Source organism: Oncorhynchus clarkii, chromosome 26, assembly GCF_045791955.1.
Source record: "Oncorhynchus clarkii lewisi isolate Uvic-CL-2024 chromosome 26, UVic_Ocla_1.0, whole genome shotgun sequence".
Lineage (NCBI taxonomy): Eukaryota > Metazoa > Chordata > Actinopteri > Salmoniformes > Salmonidae > Oncorhynchus > Oncorhynchus clarkii.
In genome coordinates this window covers 34,546,542-34,568,264 of record NC_092172.1, presented here as the reverse complement: position 1 = coordinate 34,568,264, position 21,723 = coordinate 34,546,542, and the positions used below count along the sequence as shown (strand labels likewise).

At 43.1% G+C, this 21,723-nt stretch overlaps 2 protein-coding genes across 7 annotated transcripts in view; one reads left to right on the top strand and one right to left on the bottom strand.

Moving 5' to 3' along the window:
• LOC139384427 (5-formyltetrahydrofolate cyclo-ligase-like) overlaps positions 1-6,769 on the bottom strand; it is a 13,064-nt gene extending 6,295 nt beyond the window's left edge. Inside the window, exons 1-2 of the mRNA XM_071129193.1 lie at positions 6,360-6,769; positions 1,874-2,144 (exon numbers count right to left, since the gene is read on the bottom strand). Coding sequence (XP_070985294.1) covers positions 1,874-2,144; positions 6,360-6,470 — 382 coding nt within the window. The 5' untranslated portion in view covers positions 6,471-6,769. The remainder of the gene's footprint in view (positions 1-1,873; positions 2,145-6,359) is intronic.
• Positions 6,739-21,723, top strand: LOC139384426 (AN1-type zinc finger protein 6-like). Of its 6 annotated transcripts, none has more exons than XM_071129190.1 (6): positions 6,741-6,949; positions 12,790-12,947; positions 14,727-14,841; positions 16,105-16,208; positions 20,163-20,294; positions 20,449-21,723. In XM_071129190.1, exons 2-6 carry the CDS (start codon positions 12,797-12,799, stop codon positions 20,595-20,597), a joined length of 651 nt encoding a protein of 216 aa, XP_070985291.1. In that variant the 5' UTR covers positions 6,741-6,949; positions 12,790-12,796; the 3' UTR covers positions 20,598-21,723. The 6 variants fall into 6 exon arrangements, 4 of the variants coding, with proteins under 4 accessions (XP_070985291.1, XP_070985292.1, XP_070985290.1 ...); XM_071129191.1 differs by having other exon boundaries at positions 6,743-7,798; positions 20,449-21,711; XM_071129189.1 differs by having other exon boundaries at positions 6,758-6,949; positions 14,727-14,850; positions 20,449-21,351.

Sequence of the window (21,723 nt, the reverse complement as noted above, 5' to 3'; positions counted from 1 at the left end):
AGTCAACCGGGTTACAAGTGAACCGGGTTACAAGTGAACCTGGTTACAAGTGAACCTGGTTACAAGTGAACCTGGTTAAAAGTGAACCTGGTTACAAGTGAACCTGGTTAAAAGTGAACCTGGTTAAAAGTGAACCGGGTTACTTGAGCTGGTGAGGTGAGTGAGAGCGATAATTAGAATTGACACAGGTTATTGCCAGACAGGAGTGAATTCATACATATGTAACCGGTGTGAAATGGCTAGCTAGTTATAGCGGGGTGCGCGCTAATAGCGTTTCAATTGCTGATGTCACTCTCTCCGAGACCTTGAAGTAGTTGTTCCCCTTGCTCTGCAAGCAGCTTTTGTGTAGCGATGGGTAACGATGCTTTGAGGGAGGCTGTTGTCGATGTGTGCAGAGGGTCCCTGGTTCGAGCCCAGGTAGGGGTGAGGAGAGGGACGGAAGCAATATTGTTACACAGACACAATGAAGGAGCGGGGTTATGACCAGTTTGGTTCCAGAAGCAATGATGACATTATTTGCACAGCTCAAATAGACTCAGAGAATGCACAACAAACACATTTCCTCCCCAGGCATCGGTATTTCATATCCTATATAATGATTAAAGCTGTGACGGTCTGGATTAAAATAGCTGAGGTTGACAGAGGAAAAAATAGGTATTCACCATCCAAGAGATTACAATGCTAATAACTGTTATCAATATGATCTTTCACAGCAGCAGCAGAGTTGATTACAATAGAATTATGCAACTTCCCCAATGATTCACAGTGCTTATTTGGTGCTCAGGGTAGATGTTACCAGATCTAGGATCAGTTTATCCTCCCCCTACCCAATGATTAACCTTTAGGGGGTAAATGACCTTGGATCAGTGGTGGGGCAATTCCATCCATCCCCTTGCATAGTATTTTGATTAAGTGTCACATGACAGGTGTGTGTCCAGACGTAAGATTGTTATTGCAGGAGACGACCATTTTGATCAGTCTTGATGATGATGCTATACCACCATCTTGTGGAGGAAACCAAAACAGGAACTTTGATCTGACGCTGATATGGTGTTCCTCGTTGGAGACTGTGCACGCATCCCAAATAGCACCCTTTCCCCTAAATAGTGCACTACTTCTGAACAGGGCCCATAGGGGAACAAAGATTAACTGTGTATAAGGGAAGAAAGACCCTGTGTGTGTGTGTGTGTGTGTGTGTGTGTGTGTGTGTGTGTGTGTGTGTGTTTTCAACCTTATCAGGTCCATAATGTCCTGACAAGTCACCGGAATGTCCTGACAAGGTAGGAAAACAGTCAGGAAAACAGAAGTCCTGAATTTGTTAACATTTTATTTTACGCTTAAGAGTTAGGTTTAGGAGTTAGGTTTAGGAGTTAGGTTTAGGAGTTAGGTTTAGGAGTTAGGTTTAGGAGTTAGGTTTAGGAGTTAGGTTTAGGAGTTAGGTTTAGGAGTTAGGTTTAGGAGTTAGGCATTTGGGTTTGAGTTAGGTTAAAGGTTATGGGTTAAGGAAAATAGGATTTTGATTGAGAATACATTTTTACTCCCCAAAAAGTAAAAAATGAATCAGGAAAACTAAGCGCTGTGCATGCGTGTGGCCCTATGTGCGTACTGAAAGAAGGTGCCATCACGCTTACCTGACTCGGTAGGATATAAAGGATATTTGGTTGTTGTGTAAAACCAAGAAAGAGATCACAGAAAAACAGAATAGGTTCTCACACAAAGTGGACGGACTCCAATATCTTCTTCTTTGTGATTTTTTCTTTTTTTCTTTCTTGCAGCAGCAGGGCAAAAAGCTTGTGTGTGTGTGTGTGTGTGTGTGTGTGTGTGTGTGTGTGTGTGTGTGTGTGTGTGCGTGTGCGTGTAGACTAACACTAACCTGTCTCCAAGGCCTCCTCTCTGGTGTTGTCGTCGGCGGAAGGCTGTCTGATGTTCCAAGAAGTCAGAGGCAGTGACATCATATCCTCCATGCTGGTGAGCTTCACCATGTCCATGTGGTTACTGGTGTCCTGGGTCAAGTACTTGGGCATAAAGCAGGTCTTACCGTGCTTAAACAAGTCCTGAATGATCTCCTCTGTTCTCACCTCGTCGTGCATGCTGAGGAACACAGCGATGCGCTCACACCTGGCATACTTGGGGTGCTTGAAGAGCTGGTTGAGAGGAGAGTATAAACGGGTTAGTGTAGGCATAGTTTTTCTACTTCCCTGTTATTTACGGAGCAAATTACATCAAATAATGCATGTAAATTAACCATTCAAAATGTGCCGTTAGGTTTTATGAAAGTAATTAGGTATGAGGTGTTAGACTGGTAATTATATGATTACAGCATTAAGGTACTGCCAGTTTAGCCACTTTAAACTATGCCACTCTGTTTACATTACTCATCTCATATGTATTTACTGTACTCGATACCATCTACTGCATCTTGCCTATGCCGTTCTGTACCATCACTCATTCATATATTTTTATATACCTATTCTTTATCCCTTTACACTTGTGTGTATAAGGTTGTAGTTTTGGGAATTGTTAGCTAGATTACTCGTTGGTTATTACTGCATTGTCGGAACTAGAAGCACAAGCATTTCGCTACACTCGCATTAACATCTGCTAACCATGTGTATGTGACAAATAAAATTTGATTTGATTTGAGTTTAACACTCTAGGAGGTCACCAACTGGAGACATCTGACAAACAAATTGTTTGAGTTATTTGATTATTTTAAAAGCAATATCGTCTATCTGTTAGTAAAAGAGAAGTTACATATAATTGAAAGCATTCATGGCTAGGTGTCTTCTGTCTTCTTTACAATACTAAACACAAAAGTAGAGCTATAGAGAACAATAGTAATGGCATGTTTTTGGAGGCACCAACTCTACCCTGGTTCACACTAAATCAGGCTTTGGCTCCACAGGCTGTCTAGCCACGCACAGGTCCTCGATAGTGGGCTGGGGATCCATGGCCGGGTTGGGTAAGACCCCCTAGGGCAGGGGTGTCAAAGTCAAATGGACGGAGGGCCAAATAAAAAAATCAGCTACAAGACGAGGGCCGGACTGTTCGAATGTTCATTGAAAAAATTTTAAATGACGCATATAGTCTAGTGAACCTAATTGAACCTACTGAAAACCTAACAAATATATTACAATATGATCAGATAAATAAAGCAATATTTTCTTATGGCTCTGTCAGTAATCTTTAATTTTCAACAGACACAAAAGACAAATTTCCTTTATATAAATATCCCCATAACATGAACATTAAATGAAAGAAACCGGTATTCAAGGCACCATCAGTAGACTATATTTTCTATTTTAGCAAAAGTGGGCTAAATTTACTTCAAAGAAAAAACAATAATAGCAATTTTCTATCATCCACTCAACTGAAATATTTTTAAAATATAATTGGATTGAAATACAAAAAAATAAAGTGCAAAAATCTATTAATCAAAAACAACACTTTGTTTAAGGAGAAGTAACATGCAGTGAAAACAAATATTAAATTTTAACTTTTAAACTTGAACTGAGTAAAAACTCTAAATATGTGATTGCACAGTAATGTTCACTTGTTTGAGGTTGAGGGTGATACTTGGTGGTGTCCCATCTTTTCCACAAGTTCATCAATGTTCGGGGTAAGGCTCTGAGCTGAAGAAATCCTCAGAATTGAGTGGAGGTGTTCAGCAGTAAGTCGACTTCTGTGTGATGTTTTGTTCAGGTTCATCAAAGAAAACAGTTGTTCACACAGGTATGTGCTGCCAAACATAGACAACGTTTGAGCAGCCTGGATGCGCAGCTGGGGCATTGTGCCGGGGAGGAAACGGGCGAACTCCGCAGCACCCACTGCCGCATATTTTGCCCTCAGTGCATCATTGCATTGGAGGTCAATCAACTCCATTTGGAGGTTTGGTGGTGAGCTTTCCACGTCAACAGCAAATGGGTTACCGAGCAGTTCCAACCTGCTTTTTTGTGCTTCAAAGTCAGCAAATCGGCGTCGAAAGTCAGCGGCAAGCATACCTATTTTATCAGCCAACTGTGTGCTCGGGAACGCACTGGTAGAGAGCTTCTCTTTCATGGTCTGGCAGCTGGGAAAGTGGCTCAAATTTTCTTTCCGCATCTGCGTCTCCCACAGAGTCAGTTTGGTTTTAAATGCCTTCACTGTACTGTACATATCAGAGATGACACGATCCCGACCCTGCAGCTGCAAGTTTATTGCATTCAGATGACTCGTAATGTCACACAGAAAAGCCATTTCACACAGAAACATTTCGTCTCGGAGTTGTGTTGTGTCTTTCCCTTTGCTGTCCAAGAACAGACAAATCTCCTCACGAAGCTCGAAACATCTTTGAAGCACCTTTCCCTGGCTTAGCCATCGCACCTCTGTGTGATAAGGCAAATCACCATGCTCCGTTTCTAACTCCGTCAGAAATGCCTTGAACTGGCGGTGATTCAAACCTTTGGCTCTGATAAAGTTAACTGTGCGCGTGATGATGCTCATTACATGCTCCATTTTCAAGGCTTTACCGCACAACGCTTCCTGGTGTATGATACAATGATAAGCTGTCAGCTCACCTGTCGCGTTTTCCTCTTGCATCTTTTCCCGTATCTTCGCCACCAGTCCGCTCCTGTGTCCACACATCGCAGGTGCTCCGTCGGTTGTCAAACCCACGAGTTTTTCCCAAGGCAGCTCCATCTCATTTACACATCTTGACACCTCTTCATACAAATCATGCCCCGTAGTTGTGCCATGCATAGGACGTAAAGCCAAAAACTCCTCTGTCACGCTTAGGTTGGAGTCCACTCCGCGGATGAAAATTGACAACTGGGCAATGTCAGAAATGTCGGTGCTCTCATCCACAGCCAAGGAATATGCAATAAAATCTTTTCCCTTTTTCACAAGCTGCTCTTTTAGATTGATGGACAACTGGTCTACTCTCTCGGCAATGGTGTTTCTGCTCAGACTCACATTTAAAAAGAGTTGCCTTTTTTCTGGGCAAACTTCGTCACAAACTTTAATCATGCAGTTTTTGATGAAATCCCCCTCCGTAAATGGCCGGGCTGATTTAGCGATCTCTTCTGCCAAAATAAAACTGGCCTTGACAGCAGCCTGGCCTTGTGATTTGGCTTTTTTGAACAGAGCCTGTCGAGATTTGAGGCCTCGTTTTAATTCCTCTGCCTTTTGTAGCCTTTGTTCCATGTCCATATTCTTGTTTTTGTCCGCGTGTTTCGTTTCATAATGTCGTCTCAGATTATACTCTTTCAGTACCGCCACACTTTCTCCACACAGAAGACACACAGGTTTTCCAGCTACCTTCGTGAACATATACTCCGACTCCCACCTTGTTTGAAACCCCCGGTTCTCAGTATCCACCTTCCGTTTTGCCATTTTTGATGGGTATCTGAAAGTTAATTTTACTGTGATGCTGACGACTGCTGTGCCAATAAATATTGAAATGAAGCAGCCTACTGCTCGGTGCGTCACCTTTGCATTGTGGGAAATGTAGTATTGGTGCGTGTAAAAGATCTGCGGGCTGCCGGCTTGCTGCGGGCCGGTTCTAATAATAAATCAAGATCATCCCAGGGGCCGTAAAAAACCTTCTTGCGGGCCGGATGTGGCCCGCGGGCCTTGACTCTGACATATGTGCCCTAGGGGGGCCATCACCCCCCACCTGGGATCCACCACAAGGGGACGCCACTGGTCGTTTATTTTGGGATAAACGCCCGAAAAGTAGGTATGCGGTAAACACAGGCTTAGGAGATCTTAAATGTTTGTTCTATGAGATCATCTCCATCAACTAACATTATTTTGTGATTTTCAAATAAATTATCTGAAAAGGCGCATAAAAGGCTTCCTAATTCATAAAGGTCATGTGATATTATCTCATAGAGCAAAACATACCAGATATCCTAATGCAACATTCAAATGAACTGGGAACTCGGAAATCTCAGATTTCTGAGTGGAAAAAAAACGAACTCTGACTGGATTTTTTTTTTTTGGAAAGGTCAACTGGGAATTCCAAGTCCAAACTTCTAGAGCACCGAATTTCCGAAATGAAGATCACTGACGTCGTGATTTGATCTCTTTTTTCCAAGTTCCCATTTGTTTTGAAAGCACCATAAACCTGTGTTAATCTCAGATCGAATTTTCGACATTTATCCCAGAACCCCATTTTTTCCGCATTCAATTTCCCATTGGAATGGCTGAACGAAACAGATTTCCGGTTTTTAGGACTACAAACTGGTGAGCTCTATTGGCCACGCGACGATGACGACAGGACACATGCATACACAAAATGAGTTTGTAGCGTTGTAAAAAAAATACACTAGCACACTGTAAATGTGATACCCAGTTGTTTGTTACATGATTGCAGTTACCTTTTGCGAAATGACTCGAGACTGGCGAAGTTTCTCTTGATCGTCCAACGCAGCTACTCGTTTCTTTATTTCTCTCCTCATAGCTTGTTTGGCTGCACGCAAGGCGGCCATGCTGGCTAATGTAAAACTCGTGTCCAAAGATAAAAATTTTGCAATGTGTGTGAGTTCAGGGAAGGCAGCAAGTTAGGCTGGCCTTGAAATGAACAAATTCTACATTTGGATTGGACTCAGCTAGCCACGCCAATCAATCATTAAACAGACTGCAATAACATAATTACCATCTATCTATCTGTATGGCTATCACACTACCCCACTGGCATTATTTGACAGCCCAGTGACGTGTGACGGATTGTCTGTGACGTCACCGCCAGTTTAACAGTCGGAGTTGAAGTGTAAAAAGTAACAAATAGACAGTGTCTGGTCGGGGGTAGGGGAGAGGCGAGAAAAGACAGACCCAACAACACCGCGTAGAGTTAGCAAGCCTACAATCGTGGTCGTTCGTTTTTCTTACCTAGCTAGTCTTTTCCGAAGTCCAAGAAAGTTATCGTGGGCTAGCTACTTACGAGTAGAAACATAACGTTAAACAGAAGGTAAGGAGGCAACGTCAGTTCAAACTAGCTAGCTACTGATAGGTCTGTGTAGTGCGAGATCTACTGGCTAGCCAGCTAGCTAACTTTTAACGATGCTTTGGATCTTTTTTTAGCTACAGCATCTAATGTTCTGGTACAGCTAAGTTATCTAACTAACGTTAGTGTGACTATATATACACGATATACTATCCTGCCAGTGCTACTACGTTAGCTAGTTAGCTACTGTAACTGTATCATACAGTGTATGACCTCGGTCCTTGAAAACTAGGTTAGTGTCCACTTATCCAAGGACGGCTAGCCTGCACAAAACTTTAACACTTGATGTTAGCTAACGTTAGCTAGATACTTTTTGTTTTTAATGTTACATTCCCTGTTTTAAAGTTGGATTTTAACTATAATAGGTCAGTAGAGACGAGATGCATAGGCAGTTAACTTCATCATAATCATGTTGATGTCAACAACTTCTTGGACGTACAGTAGATAACGTTTGCTTAACGTTACAATGATAAATGGCAGCTAATTAAGAGGTCGCTAACGTTACATTTACGTTATGGCTGGTGACAATTTGTTATTATACTTGTTTTCTGTCACTGTTGTATTCGGGGTGTATACTTTCACATACCCTGTCCAACCAGCTGTGTTTTTAAAAGGCTGTAAATGATTGACGTTTAATTTGTGCAAGACGATAATATATATGGGCGTGGTTTTCTAAACAAACAGCCAATGACAATGGATTATGTGTAGTCAGTTGAGTAAATTACGTTGTGGGATCATTCTGCGTATGATGTCGGATGTAATCTGCTGGTGTAGAGACGAAGAAAGAGAGGAGTAGGAGAGAGGGGGAAATTGGTACGTTTCTTGAGGTTGGTCCAATACAAAGTTACATGATTGTGATGGACACCCATTTCAGGTTTATTCTCAACCAACGTTATTTGTCTCTGCCTAAGTTGCCTGTTACAATGATGCACTTATCCGAACAATACTGGGCACTGTTGAGACAGGCAGTGAAACGATAATACAGGCTAGGCTGGGGATTTCTAACAACATTTTTCACACAGTTCCGTGTGATTTTAATCGCAATTTACTGCGCTCACTGCAAGCTACTGTAAGAGCTACTGACTAGGTTCATTGTTGCAAGTTTTCATTGTTTGATTTATATGTTCGGATAATGTTGTCTAGTTGATGGCAGCATTTCTTTCCCCAGTTTGTTTTTGTAGCTAATGTGCTTGGGACTAGAACAATCAAATAGCTTTTATGTTATCGTACAATGCCCTTCGATTTGTTGCATCTCAGAGCTTATATTGGACTATTTTGAGTCCCAATGGAGGACCCATACTTCCTCTGTTGCTGCTAGGTCCATCTACTACTAGAGGCCCAGTGTTGCTGTAAGACAGCTGTTCAGTTAAAATGATAGCTTACTTGCTAAATAAACAAAGCCAATGGCAAATCATAATGTAGGCTAACACCTGTGATGTCATGTGGATGTAGACTAGCCTATGGCTATGGGTTCCTGTGACTTGGACAGTGTTGGCCTATTCAAACAACACTAGTAGACTATTACCCCAGCCTATAAGAACAGTTATTTAGTTATATAGGTTCCCCCAAACCACATTACGCCACTTTAGATAAATGGAATCAGATGACAAGTCCCTGGCCGATACCCTCAGATGACATCCTTGCTAGTAGAGGAGAGAGTTCTTTCCACAGCCAAGGTGAATATATCGGCCTATCTGTGTGAGAGTCAGCATGTAGCCTATAGTCATGAGTGACTGTGTGTCAGTCTTTGTTGAACTGGTTCACTGTGGTTGCACAACTAGGCCAATGACATAACACTGTCCTTAGCCTCTGCTGTGATGTGTGCAACACGGCTTCAGCTGGAGTTCACACGTTTGTTTTCCAGATTTCAGCTAAACTGAATGTGTAGATCTACACATGTTTTGGCATTTAGATGGGCCTTATGTCTCTTACCTGTTAGCTAAGATGTATGATTAGGGAAGATGTTCAGGCTAGTCTACATATTGGATTCCTCACCATGTTCGTTAAAGATCCGTTACATTACTGCGTAACGATGGCATGCCAGACATAGTTTCAGCTCCAGGTAGGCCTAATGGTTGTTGTGTTCTCTGAATGATTCACCTCTCACCAGGTGTGGGTCCTAAATGGCACCCTATTTACTATATAGTGCACTACTTTTGACCAGGGCCCGTAGGGCTATGTAGGGAATACTATGGTGCCATTGTTTTGGACTGGAGCATCTCATTGGCCTGCTGTAAAGACAGTCCACATCGTTTCTATGTTCAACCTGAGAAAGTAGCCTGCTGTGTGTGAAGTCACCACTTATCGCTTCCACGTAGCCTACTCAAGCTTGATCTGATTTCGGTCTATATGCATTGATGGTGTGTGTGTGTGTGTGTGTGTGTGTGTGTGTGTGTGTGTGTGTGTGTGTGTGTGTGTGTGTGTGTGTGTGTGTGTGTGTGTGTGTGTGTGTGTGTGTGTGTGTGTGTGTGTGTGTGTGTGTGTGTGTGTGTGTGTGTGTGTGTGTGTGTGTGTGTGTGTGTGTGTGTGTGTGTGTGTGTGTGTGTGTGTGTGTGTGTGTGTGTGTGTGTGTGTGTGTTTCTCTCTCACGTGTGTTTGTGTGGGATTGTTACTATTGTAGATTTTAAATGGCAGATTGCATAACATAATCTAGACTAGAGGAGGCCATCATGAAATCTCACTCATTCATCTGGAGATTGGCATCAGGGGGGCAGGGGTAGAGAATTGGGGCAATGATTGGTGTAAGGAAGGGGAGCGAGGGGGGACTTTAATTACAGTAATATTGAGAAGGACAGAATGGAATGTCGCTGATCTTCGGAACCTGAGATCTGAGCCTGTATTTATCAAGTGTCTCAAAGTAGGAGTGTTGATCTAGGATCAGTTTAGCCTTTCAGATCATAATGAATCAAATTATTATGGACAGGCAGGATCTGATCCTAGATCATACACTTCATAAATACGGGCTCTGGATAATTTGTATTAGTCGTATGTACAGGATACACATGGTATACACCGTCCAACGAAATGCTTACTTAGGACCTCTGCATGTCTCTTCCACCAGTAGGCTGTTTCAGATCAAAGGAGAAAAATCACACAGGCACGGCACAAATTCTGAACGTGGCACAAGACCTGAGCCTATAGGCGGTCTATGGTTTCAGGCTGTAGCAATAGAAAGAGCGTGAATCTCAGCTCACTGTTAGCATGATCTTCATTGAGTTAACCTGCTGTTGTATGGCTCGCTTTCTTTTCACCATGGTAATCTTGGTATTTCAGCCCCTCTGTGAGTGGTTGCTATCCACCCTGATTAAAGACAGTCCCTGAGATTACCACTGGATTATTCTCTCTCCCTCTCTCTCTGTCAAATCACTCAGTTTATATAAAAGATAGAATTAGGATGATGAAGTCAAATGATGTCCTCTCCGTATTACCTTAAGAGCCCAGTACGATGCTGACGACACTTTGGTGTCACACGTCCACACGCTCTTAAACTTGTTATGCGTTCTGTATATTTTCCTCTGCATTCTCAGGGTAGTGGAGCAGCCCTCCCTATCCTGTCTCCCATGGAGGAAATGGCAGTGTACTAAACCATACACCAGATGTCCAACCCAGCAGATACACCATTACATCACTACTACCCAGATCAGTGTTACCATATCCAGGCTTAGTTTAGACTACGTCCCAAATGGCACCCTATTCCCTATATTTGGGCTCCCGAGTGGTGCAGCGGTCCAAGGCACTGAACTCGGTGCTAGAGGCGTCACTACCGACACTCTGATTTGATTCCAGGTTGTATCACAACCGCCTGTTATTGGGAGTCCCATAGGGCGACGCACAATTGGTCCAGCGTTGTCCCGGTTTGGTCGGTGTAGGCCGTCATTGTAAATAATAATTTATTTTTAACTGACTTGCCTAGTTAAATAAAGGTTAAATGTATAAACATTTAGTGCACTACTTTTGAGCAGGGCCTAATATAATGTCATTTGGGATGCATCCTTATGCAGCTTATGCCACATTAGCAGTTTTCATTTCTGTGGCTTCTTTGATGTTTTGACATCGTAGCCTAAGTGTTACAAAGAGTGTAGGCTATCAACTTGGCTATGGAGCAGTAGCCTGTATCGAATTAGGCCTAATGCTGTTCCCCGCACAGAAAATGAGGCCGCACAGAATGTATTAGGCCCAATTATATAGCCTAGTGCAGGGATCATCAACTAGATTCAGCAGCAGGCAGATGGTCAGGGGGCCAGAACATAATTACTGTAAATGTGCAAATTGACTGCAAGAAGCCCAAACAGATATCATTTGACTAAAATAGTCATTTCAAACCTTGCTTACATTTGTGTATAATCAGTTAATTTAGAGCTGATTTTGCTGGTGTTTCTAGTCTTATGCCCCTTTTTCTTGCTCAGAAAACTTGGGGCAGGCAAATAAATTGAACTGCGGGCTGCCAGTTGGGGAACCCTGACTTAGTGTATAACAAAAAAGGTGAGCTGTAAATCAAGTTGTTAGCCTACGCCAAGGCTGTATTTGACCTGTAGTTAGTCTCTCTGCTCTCTAGTCTCTCTGCTCTCTAGGCTGTATTTGACCTGTAGTTAGTCTCTCTGTCTCTAGGCTGTATTTGACCTGTAGTTAGTCTCTCTGCTCTCTAGTCGCTCTGTCTCCAGGCTATTTGACCTGTAGTTAGTCTCTGTCTCTAGGCTGTATTTGACCTGTAGTTAGTCTCTCTGTCTCTAGGCTGTATTTGACCTGTAGTTAGTCTCTCTGCTCTCTAGTCGCTCTGTCTCCAGGCTATTTGACCTGTAGTTAGTCTCTGTCTCTAGGCTGTATTTGACCTGTAGTTAGTCTCTGTCTCTAGGCTGTATTTGACCTGTAGTTAGAATCTCTGTATCTAGTCTCTCTGTCTCTAGGCTGTATTTGACCTGTAGTTAGTCTCTCTGCTCTCTAGTCTCTGTCTCTAGGTCACCCATATCCAGTTGTACTGGTGACATAAGCAGCCTCATTCCCTGCCCCTCTTCTTACCCTCTTCTCTCAAGTCTGTGTCAGCCTGTCACTTGTTATACAGGAGAGTGAGTGTGAGGCTTGGGTTTCTCCTCTGATTTTTAATACAGCACATTTTAACTCTGTGCTTAGGCTATATGTTGTTTTGACTGCCTTACAAGGGCAGGCTGGCCCAGAGAAACAGAAGTGAGAGTTACACCATACACACTCAGCAGTCGGTCGGTCAGCGATTGGGCGTGACCAAAGACACAGATTAGTTGTAGCTACTGTTATCTTCCACTTTCAGCAATTAACCTACATAGCTCTCCTATGTGTTAATATCAGATCGCCTAAGTACCAGTGATTATATGTTTTCAGTGCTTAGGTCATTGTGTTGCCATAGAAGGCTCAGGCATCGTGATGCAACAAACAACTTCTAGAACTTGTGAGTCCAAGTCTAGGGAATTGTGACCAACTTGTTTTGGTTTACACAACTTTCAATGCTACAGCTGGCTAGAGATTAGAAGACAATCTTCCTTCCGGTTCTGTGTGTCTCAGTTGGTAAGAGTATGGCACTAGCAACACCACAGGTGTGTGTTCAATTACCACAAGGATCACGTACTTATTCTAAAAGTCACCTTGGATAAAAGTGTGTGCTAAGTGGTATAGCCTTTTGCAACAGCACACTGGCCATCTCCGCTCCCTTTTCAAGAAACTAGCCTTTGGCTTTCACCAATACCTAAGCATGTTTTAGACCTAGGCAGCAGCCAATCCTGAAATGGCGTGATAGGTCAATATGGCTTTGATCTCTCCCCTCTTAACCTCCACAGGAGGGACATGGCCCAGGAGACCAACCAGAACCAAGGGCCGCTGCTCTGCACCACTGGCTGCGGTTTCTACAGCAACCCGCGAAACAATGGCATGTGTTCCATGTGCTACAAGGACTTCCTCCAGAGACAAAACAACAATGGACGAGTCAGTCCAACAGGTGAGTAGGAAAGAGATTCCACAGAGCTTTCCAGTATCTTATTGATGATCATTTAGTTTATCAATCAAAAAAGACCTGTTAGACCAAAATATTGACACGGACTCTTTGACTTTTGACTGAGTGAGCACAATTGCTGGTGTTTGGGACTTACTATTTCACAATGAAGTCAGTTTACAAAAAAACAACTGAAGTTTGTTTGAAAGTCTAATGATAGCGACAGTAACACCAGACAGTGACTGTAACTTTAGACAGTGTCTCGTTTGAGTGAGTGACATTTGCCACAGATTATCCATTATATTGAGCAGATACCCAATTAAAAGAAATGTCTTAAAAATGGAAGGCAAGATCAAGTTGGCCCATTCTAGCCAATGAGAGGGCAGATGCCTGTATGAACAACAGGCACAACTCCAATATAACGTATTTTTTCTCTAAGTTTCCAGGATGTCATGTATCCTACTTATATCAGTACACTCGTAACAACCTAAGCATTATAAAATATATATTCTATCAAATAAGCCATTGCATTTTATGTTAATCAAATGCTACAAGTGGTGAAAGAAACACACACCTATTTAGGCGAGGTGCTGGCTAGCGGAGTAGAACACTTGAAACACACACCTATTTAGGTGAGGTGCTGGCTAGCGGAGTAGAACACTTGAAACACACACCTATTTAGGCGAGGTGCTGGCTAGCGGAGTAGAACACTTGAAACACACACCTATTTAGGCGAGGTGCTGGCTAGCGGAGTAGAACACTTGAAACACACAGCTATTTAGGCGAGGTGCTGGCTAGCGGAGTAGAACACTTGAAACACACACCTATTTAGGCGAGGTGCTGGCTAGCGGAGTAGAACACTTGAAACACACACCTATTTAGGCGAGGTGCTGGCTAGCGGAGTAGAACACTTGAAACACACACCTATTTAGGCGAGGTGCTGGCTAGCGGAGTAGAACACTTGAAACACACAGCTATTTAGGCGAGGTGCTGGTTAGCGGAGTAGAACACTTGAAACACACAGCTATTTAGGCGAGGTGCTGGCTAGCGGAGTAGAACACTTGAAACACACACCTATTTAGGCGAGGTGCTGGTTAGCGGAGTAGAACACTTGAAACACACACCTATTTAGGCGAGGTGCTGGCTAGCGGAGTAGAACACTTGAAACACACAGCTATTTAGGCGAGGTGCTGGCTAGCGGAGTAGAACACTTGAAACACACAGCTATTTAGGCGAGGTGCTGGTTAGCGGAGTAGAACACTTGAAACACACAGCTATTTAGGCGAGGTGCTGGCTAGCGGAGTAGAACACTTGAAACACACACCTATTTAGGCGAGGTGCTGGTTAGCGGAGTAGAACACTTGAAACACACAGCTATTTAGGCGAGGTGCTGGCTAGCGGAGTAGAACACTTGAAACACACCTATTTAGGCGAGGTGCTGGCTAGCGGAGTAGAACACTTGAAACACACACCTATTTAGGCGAGGTGCTGGTTAGCGGATAGAACACTTGAAACATTTAAAGGAGAGCCCACACTCTAGGAGGATCCAATAATTTAACCTAATATCCAATGTTTCGACAGACAAGCTGTCTTCATCAGGGTAAGATTCTATCAGATTCTACACTCATTGACCGACATACAAAACCTCCTTGTTTGGTGAGTGACAAATCAAATCAAACCGGCACCTGCTGGAGAAGACAGATTTTGGGCCCAGTCGTCCCTCTCGTTTGCCTCTTCCTCTCTGTTTTGGGACTGCTCTGATTGAAACGTGTGTTGTCATTGCAGTGTCGTCCTCAGCGGCGGTTAGCAGCCTGGGGGAGTCCCTCCTAGCCCAGTGCTCAGAGAGCAGTACTGTAGACGTGCCGTCAGCCACGACCCACACAGACACCAGGATGAACAGGTACAGTAGGTATAGAGCTACTCTTCTCTGAAACACACTATAAGCATGATCACACCTCCACCATGTCTACGGTGTAGCTGCCAAGCCAGCCATGCAACATACAGTATAGGATACACAGGCCATGTGGAAATGAATGTAATAAAGTAGCCTGTGAAACGTAGGTACACTAGATATACATAGTTATTACTGTACGTACGCGATGCCAAAAAAAACGCATGGCAATCCTGCAGACTTGCACACCAGTTTATAGCTGTGGGGCTGCCCACGTCTGAGTATTTTTGCTGCGCAACTAAGTAGAATCATTTTGCGTCGCTATTTGTAGTTCTTGCATTGCTTACTACGTATGGTCAAGGCTAGTATGACGGTGGATTCCCAGGCTTTAATTATTATTTTAAACCTGGATAATTTATTTCCTGTTACATAATTCAAAGATGTTGTGTCATTTTAAATTAGTGTGTCAATCATTAAGTGGTTTCTCACCGGAAGTGAAGGTTATTTTTGCACCATGGTCTTCCTGTACCCCAGTACAGTACAAGGAAGGCAATCATCTATAGTTCTGTCTGAATAGTGTGATGTCATCTCCCCGGATGCTTCTGTCTCTTCTATGAGACAGATTCCACTTGCCATGTCTGTTTCCCCACTCAGTGTGTGTGTGTTAAAGACACGAGACCTTCTGTGGTTATCTAATGAGCTCTGTCTTTGTCAATCTGTACCGTACCTAGCCCTGCCCAAATCTACAGGGACACTGTTTTCTCAAACCCACAGAAAATTATTTGAAATGTAAAAAAAATCACTGTATAGAATTGAGTTCTGCTCATTTCTCTACGGTCGTTACGGTTTTATCCATTTTTAATACACTTTTTATTGCTTCAACATTGAAAGCTTGTAGCTCTATCTATAGAACCACAGAGACCCTATTATGAAGCCAGAGTGGACAGCTGCCACTAAGTCTTTCTGGATAAGAGCGTCTGCTAAATGCCTCATGTGAATGCCAATCATTCTGACTGTCTGACAGTGAGGTGGGCATTAGTGGTGAAATGCTTTGTAGTATGATTGCCATAGTTGATGACAATGAGTCGCATGTCATTGGATTTTAGTCAGTCTTCTTCCTTCAGTGCATTTTCAGAAACCTCCTGAATAGGATTAAATTGAAGTCTTCAAGTGTACCATTTTCATAATACTGTATATAGCTAGTCTTCTAATCTAGACTACCAACTGATGGATCATGTTTTAGGCTAATTGAACACTTATATTCCCCCCCAGGGTTGTATCTAACCAGTCACTCTTAACGACAGCACCAGCTACTCATTCAGAAGAGGAGAGGACAGCCAAGTCTGAAGAAGACCTGAAAACAGAAGAGATACAAGGTGTGTATTACCAGCGCGTTTCACACAAACCTTTTCTCACAGGGACGAGTCAATCCTCATTTGAGATCTGCGTGTGTAACTCACATTTCTGTGCTAGATGTCATTGACATGAATTGACATGTTCTCATTGACATCAATGCATGGTGTACATAAGACTTGAGTTATGCAGGCGACTCTCAAGTTAGGATTCAGACAATAGTGCTGTTGCTTTGCTACCCTCTCATGTTCCTGTGAATAGCCTGAGGTCTCACACACCAAATGCGGGCTCACTACCATGGGAACCCTTCACCTCATACCCTCTTGCAGTCAATCTCAGTCCGTGGTGTGGTTTTACACACAGACGCACATTGTCCCATCTCTATTTGCTTAGAGATCGGTAGTAGAGAAAGCCCAAAGTTCAGCCTAAGGATTTCAGGAAGGATTTCAATAACACTCCTCTCCTGCTGGATTACAGTTACACTGGTTCTCTAGTGTTTCTGTCTACCCTCTTCTAGAACAGTTGCACTGGTTCTCTAGTGTTTCTGTCTACCCTCTTCTAGAACAGTTACACTGGTTCTCTAGTGTTTCTGTCTACCCTCTTCTAGAACGGTTACACTGGTTCTCTAGTGTTTCTGTCTACCCTCTTCTAGAACGGTTACACTGGTTCTCTAGTGTTTCTGTCTACCCTCTTCTAGAACGGTTACACTGGTTCTCTAGTGTTTCTGTCTACCCTCTTCTAGAATGGTTACACTGGTTCTCTAGTGTTTCTGTCTACCCTCTTCTAGAACGGTTACACTGGTTCTCTAGTGTTTCTGTCTACCCTCTTCTAGAACGGTTACACTGGTTCTCTAGTATTTCTGTCTACCCTCTTCTAGAACGGTTACACTGGTTCTCTAGTGTTTCTGTCTACCCTCTTCTAGAATGGTTACACTGGTTCTCTAGTGTTTCTGTCTACCCTCTTCTAGAACGGTTACACTGGTTCTCTAGTGTTTCTGTCTACCCTCTTCTAGAACGGTTACACTGGTTCTCTAGTATTTCTGTCTACCCTCTTCTAGAACGGTTACACTGGTTCTCTAGTGTTTATGTCTACCCTCTTCTAGAACGGTTACACTGGTTCTCTAGTGTTTCTGTCTACCCTCTTCTAGAACGGTTACACTGGTTCTCTAGTGTTTCTGTCTCGATTACCTTAGCTTTCTTGGGAACAGGAACAATGTTGGCCCTCTTGAAGCATGTGGGAACAGCAGACGGGAACCAGGATGTCTTGCTTATAGTCTTATAGTCCGTGATTGACTGTAGACCCTGCCACATACCTCTCGTGTCTGAGCCGTTGAATTGCGACTCTACTTTGTCTCTATACTGACGCTTAGCTTGTTTGATTGCCTTGCGGAGGGAATAGCTACACTGTTTGTATTCGGTCATGTTTCTGGTCACCTTGCCCTGATTTAAAAGCAGTGGTTCGCGCTTTCAGTTTTGCTCGAATGCTGCCATCAATCCACAGTTTCTGGTTTGGGAATGTTTTAACAGACGCTGTGAGTGCATCGGTGATGTTGTACCTTCTGATGAACCCGCTCACCGAATCAGCATATACATCAATGTTGTTCGCCGCAATGCGGAACATATCCCAGTCCACGTGATCGACACAATCTTGAAGCGTGGAATCCGATTGGTCGAACCAGCGTTGAACAGACCTGAGCGCGGGAGCTTCCTGTTACACTGGTTCTCTAGTGTTTCTGTCTACCCTCTTCTAGAACAGTTCAAGTATTAGTTTATGTATTTCACTATGGGATACGCCCCCAGCGTTTGATATATAGCACAGGGCAGTCGGTCGTCAGGATAAGCTTGTCTGACAATACGAGAGTCAGTATATCCCATAGTGAAATACTGAAACTAATACTTAAGAGAACTATAGATTACAACTGTAACCCCGGTTCTCTGATAGTATGAGTGAGGTATTTCACTAGAACACCCTCCTTGCATGAGTGGGGAAGAGGTGTGGCTTATTCTTGAATGACTCAGATGTTGCGTTGGGCTCTTTTATAGGGTAGGAGGGACACCCTTTCCCGACTCGCACGTCTCGACGTCCAACCAATCATGGCTGGCGTAGTGTAGTAAGGCTTCTGATGAATACACTGGGGGCGTATCCCATAGTGAAAAACCTCACTCATACTATCAGAGAACCGGGGTTACAGTCATAACCTATAGAAACACTAGAGAACTGTCTTCTAGAACAGTTACAGTACATATACCCAATTCAACATTTTATTAAAGAGGAACCGTGTTAGAAGGGTAGAAAATACCCCAAAGTGTTAAGCTTTTAGTCTTGAATTACAAACTAGTCGCTAAAGTTTGTCTGTGTGCCTACATACGTGTATGTGTGTGTGTGTGTGTCTGTGTGCAGAGCGAGCACCATGTAGAGCAGCTGTAGAAAGTGAACAGCGGGAGCCCAGCACAGCAGGTAGCTCAGGGACTTGCCCTGATAGACAGGACAGTCAGCCAGTGAGAAGCCAGGATAGCCAGGACAGGAAGTCAGTCAGAAGGCCTGCCCCAGAGGACAGCTCTCGCAAGAGGAAGCTAGAGGAGCCACATGGAGAGAAGGGTGAGTGAGGACAATCGCGACAAATGGCACCCTATTCCCAATGTGTAGTGCACTATTTCTGACCATGGCCTATGGGGATCTGGTCTAAAGTTGTGCACTACTGTGTATATAGGGAATAGGGTGCCTTTTGGGACGCGCGTAGACAGAACAGACGGCTGTCAATGGTTGTTATAATGGCTTATAAGCTTTTAGAGAGTGGATTGAGTGAGTTCTAGAGAGCAGTGAGAGTCTGAGAACAGCTGCTAGCTGCTTCCCCTGTACCAAGGGTGGCCAAAACCTGGGTCGTATTCATAAGTGCACACCGTAGCAAAATGTTTTGCAATGAAAAATGAAAACAAGCGTTTCTTATTGGACAAGTTCAGGTACTCCCTGATTCGGTACATTTCCTTCCGTTTGGTTTCTACTTAATCCCAATGGCCACCTTTCCTTATCTCCTTTCCCCCACAACCACTGATCTTCCATGTCACCATGGGTGAAAGGGTATTGTAGAAACCACATCCACTACTATTCAAAGGTAATGAAGAAAGGAAGCTCTTTGAGAGGACTGGAATCTTCAGGCCCCTTCTAAAAATCATCCCTTCATATCCATATGGTCAAGACTGTACAATATGGGTTTTGTATAAACTTAAAAAGGACACGTGTATATAAAAATGTTTACTTTGTTAATAGGAGGAAAAAATATCAAGAAACAAACAATAAAGGAACTGGTTAGTACTTTAACACTTCATTCTTACAGTTGAATGCTTACTGTGTGATACGTTTACCCAAAGGCAAGTACTGGCACCATGCAATAACCCCGTCACTTCTGTTGTGTTGTGACTTCTCTTCTCCATGACAGGGAAAGGGCGCTGGCTTTGTGCCAGATAAGATGAGCTTTTCTACCCATTATGTTCAAAATGAATCTAAACAAAGAAAAGCAAATGTCTGTTTTTCAGCTGTTTTTTATTTCCTACTGAAAATATGTTGTGGCAACAAGCATAGTAGGCTTCCGCTTCGATCACACTGACCGTGTCCTTGTGCAAAATAGTACGCAACATCTGGATATGTATGTTCCGAATGTTCAACATTCACCTTCTGCTACCATTTCTGTCATGTCGTCTACGCAGACAGTTTGACACATCGATGAATCCACCGTATGCACCACACTGAACGCTCTGCAATGCTGCAAGGCAAACGCAGCGTTTTCATTGGAAATGAATGTACTTCTGGTGTACCAAAATGCAATGACGCTGTCTGTGTGATGGAAGCGTTAGTCTGTAGCACAGTGAATTGTAGTGCCATCTCCTGAAAAGCATGGGTATTGGGAATCCCTTTAAAGCTGCAGCAGTATTGCTGAGAAGGTGAGACTGTAAAGTTGTTGTTCTGTGTGATCCATCCAGTGTCTGTATCGGTGTCCGAGGACACGGACCAGGCCTCGGTAGACGGACAGGACAAACCCTCGGACTCAGACCAACCCAAAGCCGCCAAGAAGAATCGCTGCTTCTCCTGCCGCAAGAAAGTTGGCCTCACGGGTAAGGTTCTGACACATTCTCCTGTTGGCTTAGTGCAGTGACTTAAGAGTTCCCATGTTCTCGCTCTGTCTCTGTATGTACTTTATATCCTGGAGATACATTTGGCGGTCAGCCATTTTCTTTTACCTTCAAACTCTTCCGTCTGTGTTCCCAGGCTTCGACTGCCGATGTGGCAACGTGTTCTGCAGCATGCACCGGTACTCAGACGTTCACAACTGCACTTTCAACTACAAGGCCGACGCAGCGGAGAAGATAAGGAAAGCCAACCCTGTCTGCGTCGGGGAGAAGATACAGAAGATCTGAAAACAGGTTTGCTGTGAATCGATGTCCACCCGGAAGCCTGCGCTTTTAGATGACCCATCAACCACCTCTTCCTTTCTCCGTTTCCTCTTTTCATTTGAAGTTGTTTATGTGAGCAACGCTCCATTCCCATCGGACACTTTAAAATCATGCATGTCAGCTGCAAAAACGATGTCTTTGTAAATGTATTGTCACTTAACCTGTTTCCTTTTGTAGTTTTAATTATTTTACCCCTTAAATGTTGTGGTTTATGAAAAATCTGAAGATTTAAACCGTTACAATATTTACATTGATTAATTGGGCTTTAATTACTTTGTTGGCTACTACTGGAAAGGCTGTGTTTTTCTGGTGTTAAAAAAAATCCAAAAAACAAGCATGTTAAAAAGCATGAAGGATCTTTCCTCCTTTTGAACTGTATGTAGCCTGACAAAGACGACAGAACAGATTGTGTTTTACATTATCAGCGAGAGAGCAGAAACCAGGATTGTGCCGTTGCTCCCAGACCTTTTTGTATAATTGAGTCATTTTAAAGACTGTGTGTGATCTGCTGTGTAAAAGAGTTTGTTTATCATATTATTCTGAATAGCCTGTATGCATGTTTCCGGTTGTGCGTTTGAGGATTATAAAGTTCATTTATGGGTGCACAGGAGTATGACCTGAATCTATTGTTCTGTATTTATGTTAGTTTATTCACTGTCTTAACTTTGATCTGAATAAAGCTCTAACACATTTTTGAAAATTTGAAACGTTATGCATTTGGTACAATTTTCTCAGAAAACAAATGAAGTAAGGTCCAAAAAGTGGTTTTGGATGTTAATGAGTACTGTCATGTAATGCAGCCCAATTCTGTTTACACAGGCAGACCAATTCTGATATTTTGTATTACTCATTTGCATTTTGACCAGTCAGATCATCTCTGGAAAAATATGACTGAAAAGATTTTGTGATTGATCAAAATACCAATTTGTGGGGGGAAAAAATCAGGATTGTGCTGCCTGTGTAAACGCAGTTTAACAGTCTACTTCATTGATATCACAAAATAACGTCACTCTTAACTTTTAACTTTTTGAATAGGGTAATATTTATCACACCCCAATCAATAAAGGGTAATCGGTTCTAGACCGCATCA